The sequence below is a fragment of the Silene latifolia genome, chromosome X, assembly GCF_048544455.1.
Source record: "Silene latifolia isolate original U9 population chromosome X, ASM4854445v1, whole genome shotgun sequence".
Taxonomy (NCBI): domain Eukaryota; kingdom Viridiplantae; phylum Streptophyta; class Magnoliopsida; order Caryophyllales; family Caryophyllaceae; genus Silene; species Silene latifolia.
Window position 1 is genome coordinate 145,180,767 of NC_133537.1, and position 9,031 is coordinate 145,189,797.

Consider the following 9,031-nt stretch of genomic DNA (forward strand, 5'->3'; position numbering starts at 1 on the left):
ATTCCGTAAAAGGAATCGAGACTTCCAAATTCTTCACAATCTCCATAAATTTTCCAAGTTGGTCATCAAATTTGGGCTTGGCTTGACGACTCGGAAAAGGAAGTCTAATCACAATGGGCTCCTTCTCCTTGGCCTTGTCTTCATTTTTCTTTGAAACTTCTTCTTTTAATGGTTCTCCATCCTTGGAGTTTTGCACAACTTCTTCTTTGTCACTAGCGTCCACAACTTCATCCTCAACTTGCTTCTCCGGTGCTTCATACCTTGTACCACTTCTCAAGTTAATGGCACTAACCGTTTTATGTCTCGGGGGATTACTTTGATGAAGATGCCGTCATGGCATTAACATGTTGCTTTGGTGATTTTGAGGCTTCTTCAAGTCTAGCCAAAGCTTTTTCGAACTTCAAATTGATGGTATCAATGTGAGCACTAAGTTGAGCACCCAATTGAGTAATAGAGTTCACTTCATGCTTTCCTCCTCTAGTAGCCTTGTGAGGTCTACTATATTGTGAATTATGGACCGCCATTTCCTCAATCTTGTTCCAAGTTTGATTGTCGTCAACTTCGGTGAACATTCCATTTGATCCCATGTTGAGAATGTTTCTTGAGTCTTCATAAAGACCGTTCCAAAATTGTTGTACCAAGAACCACTCGCTAAGTCCATGATGAGGACATGAGCGACAAATTCCTTTGAATCGCTCCCAAGCTTCATACAAAGATTCTTCATCTCTTTGCTTAAAGCCCGTAATTTGAGCTCTTAGCATGTTAGTCTTTTCTGGTGGATAGAACGTTTTGTAGAAAGCTAGAGCCAATTTCTTCCAAGAATCAATTCCGAGAGTAGCCTTATCAAGGCCTTTCAACCATTGTTTTACGGTGCCAATTAGAGAAAAAGGAAATAAGACCCATCGAATTTGGTCTTGAGTTACACCGGTTTGATAAATCGCATCACAATAGTCGCAAAAAGTCTCCATGTGAGAGTGAGGGTCTTCACTAGGCATCCCCCCAAATTGGCTTCTTTCGACTAATTGGATAAATGCGGATTTGGCAATGAAATTTCCGGTTAAATGTTGTGGTGTGGGAGTACCATTGGGTAGGTTCTCCTCGGTTGGTACGGAATGTGATGAAAATTTAGGCATTGTGGGTTGATTTTGTGTTGGATTTTGTGTTAGGTTCTCCTCACCTTCTCTTGCAAAAGGGTTGATTAACTCAATAGTGCTTGGTTGAGTATCTACAACCTCACAAATACCTCTCAAAGTTCTCCTAGCAAGTCTTCTATTGGTTGTCAAAGTCCTTTCAATTTCTTGATCAAAGGGTAACAAGTTACCTTGTGATCTTCTAGACACGCAATATATCAAACAACTTGAAAATAATTAGAACAAACCTTGAGGAGTTTTACTTCCCCAAGGCAAAGAAAGACACAACTAATAACAATACAAGAAAATCTAAATCAAGTTAACACCGTCCCCGGCAACGGCGCCATTTTTGGTCGTGTTCCCTTGTGAGGGTTTAGTTTTCGGTACTTGTCGTTAGGAGCACCTAGACCAAAACACAATTTATAACTCCACAAACAACTCTACAATAAGTAAAGAGGTAAGTAAAGGTCGGATCCCAAGGGACGGGAATTGAGATGAGATTTTCAATTGCAACTAGTGGTGTCTAAGGGTGTCACAATTTGGGGTTTGAAGTAGAAGATCACTAAACTAAATAGCAATAAAAGTAAACAAGCAAGATGATTAAAAATGGGTGTAAACAATTGATAAAAGACACTAGGGTGTCATGGGGTCATAGAGGATTCATGGGAATTGATCATACAAACATATTCTCAAATTATAAGCAAGCAATTATTGTTGTGATGAATCGAGTTGGTTTATATCTTACCATCCTAGGAAAGTTTGGGTCCCGGAGCCGATTCGATTAGATTGTACAACACCTACAAGTCGACTTAATCTTCCCTACTCAACTATATGCATGGTCTAATGAGACTCGAGTTTGTTTATGTCTTACAAGTCTCATTGAAAAGATAGGTGATGGGTAAAAAATGCAAGGATTCATAGGTTCGCATTTCATCAAACATAACATGTGCATAAGTTGAGATCACAACAAGTAAGCAAATAAACTACGAAAACATATTATGTTAAGCATGAATCATCCCCCATGTTGGTTTCCCCTAATTACCCATTAACCCTAGCTAAGGAAACTACTCACTCATTATCATGTTGAACATGCTAGCAAGGTTGTCAATCATACCAACAAAGTGAAACATGATGAATAAATGAAGATAATTAACAATAATTAAAAAGGGATTAAGAGAATTATATCTACTAATGATTCCAATAATAAAGCAAAGAATAATAGAAGTACTTGATGATTGATTGGAAGGTTGTCAATCTCCCAATAATAACCCAAATAATATTCAATTACCCAAATAAAGGATGAACAAGAGAGAGATTAAGGAAATGAAATTGTATTAAGACTTGATTAAATGTTGATTACAAGATTAAAGAGAGATTTGATTGATATTAACTATACTAAAAATTTCAAAGAAGAACATGATCTTCTAATTAGCCTAATGGGGTATTTATAGTGAGGATTAGTTACATAAATAAGGGTTTACTAAGGGCTTAAATGACGATTAAGTCCTTGAGGAATCGCCGGTCTTAAGGGAGACTCCGGTCTCCTTTTTGCCGGTCTTAGAAAAATATGCGCATCCTTCCTTGAAACTTGTAGAAGATGAAATGGCTGACAGACAATCCGAGCGTCCAGGGCACGGGACGGACGGATTGGGGGTATTCTGGCCGAGCGAATTCAATGGAAGACGGGCGGATTGTGGTGGTTCTGGACGGGCGTCCAGCTGGGGAAGACGCTCGGATTGCCCTTGCTGGATGGGCGTCTTGTGGACAATCCGCTCGTATTGTCTTACAGCTACTTTCTTTCTTCTTTTCTTCCACTCTTCATAAAATCCTTGAGGATTTCCTCGGGGATTCAAGGATCTTTTCTCATCATTGCCCATCTACTATAGTATGTACAAAGGCCTTCTAATCTTGTCTTCTCTTTGATGCTTGGTCATTGAATTCAATCAATTTAGCTCTATTTTGCCATGAAAAAGCAAGGTTTACACTCCTTTCCTACCAAGGAAACAAACCTCAAAGAATATGCAAAACAAAGGACTAAAGACAATAAATGACCAAAATATAAACTAAAAAGCATGGGAAAAAGGCTAATTCGGGGACTAAATATGCTCTAATTATGGTCACATCATTAACTTACCTTGAGACTATAATTTCTTAACATTCTCAGAAACAAATGCGTACTCAAGACACACTTATGACTACTACCAAGTATGTACTACGTACTAGAAACCCAACTCCAAAATAGGTGATCATATACAGACATAAACAACCCCCCAAATCAAAGTCATTTATCAACCTCAACGTACGAAATCCCAAATTCTTAATCCTTCGCAGCCCATCGCATACCCGCATCGATAAAAGTATATGCTTTATAATGTACTCCGTATGATACTACCAAATGAATTCCCAATAACAATTTTCAATACGTAAAACATATACACTTTCACAACGACAACCTTCTCGTCACACAATCTCGAACAATGTATTAAAAATCATAAGAGCGATAAAATCGCGTTACTTATAAAACGAAATTTGATTTATAGAATTGAGAAAAACAATCATTGAATAAACTTGATACTTCCAATTTATATAACACGACAAAGGGAAGAGAAAGATGATGGAAATTCGTGGTCGGAGCCCCGTTGCAGATGAACTTCAACTTATACATTAGACAGGCACAACACCAGGTAAAAGAAGTAAAGGGGAAAGATGGATCTAGGTGAGTGCCGTCAAAATTTAATTAGAGGACAAAATAAAACTTGGTATCATAGAGTGAACAGCGTGGGTTTAGGGTTAATTAGAGAAATTATCAAATTTTTTTTTTCTTAAGTAATAAGTTGGATCAATGTCCAAATCGAAAATCAAGTCGAGCTTATAAAAAAAAAATGTTCCACTTTTGAAATAATCCAAAATCCATTTTCTTTACGAGAGCCCAAAATAGTTTTATTTTCCATAATAATAATAAATAAATAAAGTTTAAGACTTTTGACTTCGAGTCCCAAAATGATATAAATAAGAGAAAGTAATCCTTTGTAAATAGCTAGAAAAATAATGGGATGTTACAGACTTCCCTCCTTAAAACAACACTTCGTCCTCGAAACTTAAACTCTTCACTAAAACAAAGGTCTATTTCGCTTACTCCACTCATCTAAAATGTCACTCAGCTACGCAGCCTAGACAAATTGTCACCTTTCTACCAACTTCTAATTCCACATGATACTACGAATACAATGCACTACACCACACCACACCACAAACTTCTCGTAATGTTCTCAACTCCAAGGGAAAAGAACTATTAAAAAAGCTAAGAGCATGTCGGAGGTTAAAAGAATATTTTTTTATTATTATTTTTTTTCAGAAACACAAAGATATGTCTTGAAATTTTCAAATTTCACAAGGGCAAAAAAATACTTTCCACAAGTGTCCATTAAGCGCAAATAAGCCACCAATTATGCATTACGCACAGACAAACAGCCAATGTATAATGGAGTAAAAATATAATCACTTTCAATAATAATAAATAGCCAATACCAACAATCTCAAGAACCAAATTGAAAGTAGTGCATCACGCACAAATGGATACGAAATTTAAGATACCAGATTGAAAACATGAAACAACATGTAGCAAAAATTGTACTCTACAAGAGTGCGATAAAAGCGTTAACAACACAAAAAATAGAGTAAGTTTGTACTTCTCTACTCCCTTAAAATAAAACTTCGTCCTCGAAGCGTACAACTTCCTTAGACAAAAACAAAATAGGGTCAGGTGTTACTCAAGGTAAACCCAACATTTCAACTGATTCTTAGATACGATTTTTATTGCACACAACTTTAACCATATTAGATTCACCCCACTACAATTTTTCCACAATGTAGTACCGAACATGTGACGCTCCTTAAAAGCCAATATAATGTCAAATCTTGCACTTAATACTTTAATCCAACTTCTTTTCCCAAATAGTCAATCTATACCAAACAAGACGACAACTACCATAATCCAATAAAATGGCTAATTAAATATAGACAAATCATTCTTTTTATCCACAAGGTGAGACCAATCTTGCAATATATTTGCTAATATTTGAGAGTTCAAAATTCTCACCACCAAATCTAAAAATACAAAAGCTTACAAATACCACACAACTTTTATCGTCACAAGCTTCACTTAACAGTTAACATGGGCCAAAGGTTAATTAAACTCTAATCTTCTTGTTGGATTCATCATGATATATCTTCATCCTTCAGCTCTTCCTTCTGAACTTCTGCACTACTTTCACTCCAGTTCCAGAAGCTTCTTTTCCTTCTCCTAGTCAGATCCACGTCAGCTTGTAACAAACTCCAGCTGACAACAACCTGTCAAAAGTTAGTTACAGATATTTTTGTATAGCTCTTCTTCATTGTATATATATACACAATCCTCATACTCTGTAAATTATGTTTTTGACATCAATAAAATTACACTTTATTTACTCAAGTTGTTCATCATCAAGCTTGAGTAATTCTGTTACATTTTATTTTAGAATTCGATAAATCAGAATTCAATATGGTATCATCGTCAAAAATCGATCCTACGAAGATGATTTACTCATCATTTTGATATTTTTCTGCATCAATTGTTTTCATTTGTAAAGTCCTTTTGTTGACAACAACACATATTCAATTCTTTACATTTTTTCGATCGTATCTTCATCACAAGTCTTCCGCTATTTCTTCAAACTTCGCAACAATGGCGACACCTGCTGCTTCTTCTGTTTACAAGGATCCTCTTCACCTCACAACAGGCGATCAATCACTCAATCAGCTTGTTCCGCAGGTGTTTTCTGGCAAGTCTTTTCTCCATTGGTCTCGAAACATGCGCGTTGCTTTAATCTCAAAAAACAAACTCGGTTTCATCAATGGCGCTTGTCCACAACCGCCTACAACGGACGCTCGTTACCAGGATTGGATTCGTACTAATTATACAATCATGAGGTGGATTCAGTTTTCTCTTTCTGAAGATATTGCTAAAAGCTTTTCCTATGCCACTTCTAGCAAGCAGTTCTAGGAGGAATTGAATGAAAGATTCAATCAATCAAATGCTCCTTTTCTATATCAATTGCGTAAAGAAGTTGCAGAAATCAAGCAAGGTGATCTTTCTATTGCCGAGTTTTACGCTAAGCTTCGATCAGGTTGGGAAGATAATCGGTCTCTTGATCCTCTTCCTGATTGTGATTATGGAGCTCTTGCTACTTGCACTTGCAACATTCTTAAGAAAATTGTTGAACGAGAAAATGTTCATCATATTCTGGATTTTCTGATGAGATTGGAAAAGATATATGACACGATTCGTGATCATATTCTTGCTTTGGATCCAATTCCTAGCATTAATCATGTTTATGCTAAGCTACATCAAGCTGAAGTTCAGCTTAACATTAGTGCTGCTGCTGTGGTCAATTCTGATGGCATGGCTTTAGCTGCTGCTTCTACTGGACTTCCTAAGAATGTATGGAGGCGTGACAACAAGAAGACAAAATTTGACACCTCTAATGATCAAGGAGCTGCTCCAGGGAAGCAACCTTATTACTGCACTCGTTGTGAGAAGTCTGGACATACTCTTGAGTATTGTTGGGTACACAAGAGAGAACAGGCTAAACGTGCAGCTTTTAATCAGGCTCAGAAACAATCTGCTGGTTACACTGCAGGAAAGAAGTTTGCAAGAAATGTGGAAGAAACACCTTCTGATCCTGATACTCCTCTTGATTCTCCTGCTACTACTTCCCCTGTCATTGATGCTTCTTTTGTCCAAGCTGTGGCTAAGGAACTCTTCAAATTACAGTCTCAGAATTTTACTGATACTGCTGGTTCCTCTCAATTCTCAGGTACACTCTTGGCTGCTAGTGCTCATATAAATAATAGCTGCATCATTGATAGAAATTGGATCAATGATTCAGGGGCCTCAGATCATATGACATATTCCTTGTCTAATTTCAAGACTATCAGGCAACTGATTAAACCTCTGTCTATTACACTTCCTGATGGTTTATTTAAACATGTTAAATTCATTGGTAGTGTACAGATTACTGATGGTTTAACCCTGCACAATGTGCTATACCTTCCTGATTTTAAGCACAATTTGATTTCACTTGGTAAGTTGTTGCATAATGTGAGACTTTGTGCTAAATTTTCACCTGATGGTTGTGTTATTCAGGACACTATAACTGAAGAGATTCTGTGCTCTGGTTTGAAGCAAGGTGGGATCTATCATCTTAGTAATATACCTAAGAATAAATGTACTTTTTCTATTCCTAGTTGTGAGTCTATTACTCCCAATGCTACATTCACTGTTGTACGTCTTATGCATGCTAGGTTAGGCCATAGTGCTTTGTCTTCAATGAAACATGTTGTACCTCAGGCATCTTCTCTTATGAATGACAAAGGATTTCATTGTGATACTTGTCTCATGGCTAAGCATCATAAGAGCCCCTTTCCCACTAGTACTTCTATCACAAATGCTCCTTTTGAGTTGATACATGTTGATCTTTGGGGACCCTATAGAGTTCTGGCACTCAATGGTGCTTCTTATTTTTTAACTGTAGTTGATGATTTTAGTAAAACTACTTGGACCATGTTGTTAAAACACAAAGACCTTGTTTCTCAGACCATTGATCATTTCCTAGCTTATGTTAGAAATCAGTTCAACACCACTGTTAAGACACTGAGATCTGACAATGGGACTGAGATTGTGCAAAGAGACTGCAATCACTTATTTTCTGAGCATGGTATAGTTCATCAAACCTCCATACCTGGTAATCCGCAGCAAAATGGGAGAGTCGAACGTAAGCATAGACATCTCCTTGAGGTAGCAAGAGCATTAAAGATTCAGTCCAGTTTACCAAGTAAGTTTTGGGGCGATTTGATACTTGCTGCCACTCACATTATCAATCTTCTTCCTACTGCTGTATTAAAGTTGAAAACTCCTCATGAGTGCTTATTTGGCAAGCCTCCTGATTATTCCCATTTGAGAGTAGTGGGATGCTTATGTTATGCTGCACATCATGATGGGGATAAGTTTGCTGATAGAGCCATCAAATGCATATTTCTAGGCTACCCTATGGGCAAGAAGGGATATCGACTTTATAGTCTGGATCAGCACAAAGTCATTTACAGCAGAGATGTTGTCTTCAGGGAACATCTTTTCCCTTATTCCCCTGAATACACCAATAATACACATAATATAAATCATGATAATACTCAAGTTTTTTCCCAAATTGTGGAAGAGGACAATCCTCCTACAGACAATTCCAATACCACAAATACTACAAATACTGAATCCCCATTTGTACATCCTCATGAAATACCTAATACAAATAATACCATTAATAATAATATAGATAATATAACAAATACAATTTTTTTGCCTAATACTGAGACTGTTTCAACCATAAGTAGTGTTGATGCTCAGACCAGGAAATCCACCAGGACCAGATTTTTCAGTTCTAAGCTTCAGGAATTTGACTGCAGAGGAATACCACAATCTCTAGCACATTCTACTGTAGGAAGTACAGAAGCTCCGCATTCTGCTTGTACTGCTCTACTTAATCTTGATGGTTTCTCACCTGATTACAAGTCATCTTGTCATAATGTGCTTCAATTATATGAGCCATCCACTTTTTCCCAGGCTAAGATGATCCTCATTGGCAAGAAGCTATGGCTAAAGAGATCAAAGCCCTTGAGGATAACAACACATGGGTGCTCACTTCCTTACCACCTGGTAAGAAGGCAATAGGAGCCAAATGGGTGTACAAAATAAAGTTTAATCCTGATGGTACAGTGGAGAGATACAAGGCTCGTCTAGTTGCAAAGGGGTATAGTCAGATTGAAGAGAAAGACTACAAACACACTTTTAGTCCAGTGGCAAAATTTAC

General features: G+C 37.2%; 1 protein-coding gene and 1 non-coding gene across 2 annotated transcripts; both read left to right on the plus strand.

The window, feature by feature from the left end:
- The first annotated feature begins 654 nt into the window (after window positions 1-654).
- Window positions 655-761, plus strand: LOC141623993 (small nucleolar RNA R71). Its single transcript, XR_012533806.1, has one exon. It is a non-coding gene; the product is annotated as a small nucleolar RNA R71 (small nucleolar RNA).
- Window positions 762-5,853: 5,092 nt separating this feature from the next.
- On the plus strand, window positions 5,854-8,789 carry LOC141618491 (uncharacterized). Its single transcript, XM_074435606.1, has 3 exons — window positions 5,854-5,950; window positions 6,233-8,713; window positions 8,785-8,789. Exons 1-3 carry the CDS (start codon window positions 5,854-5,856, stop codon window positions 8,787-8,789), a joined length of 2,583 nt encoding a protein of 860 aa, XP_074291707.1.
- Window positions 8,790-9,031: the final 242 nt, after the last annotated feature.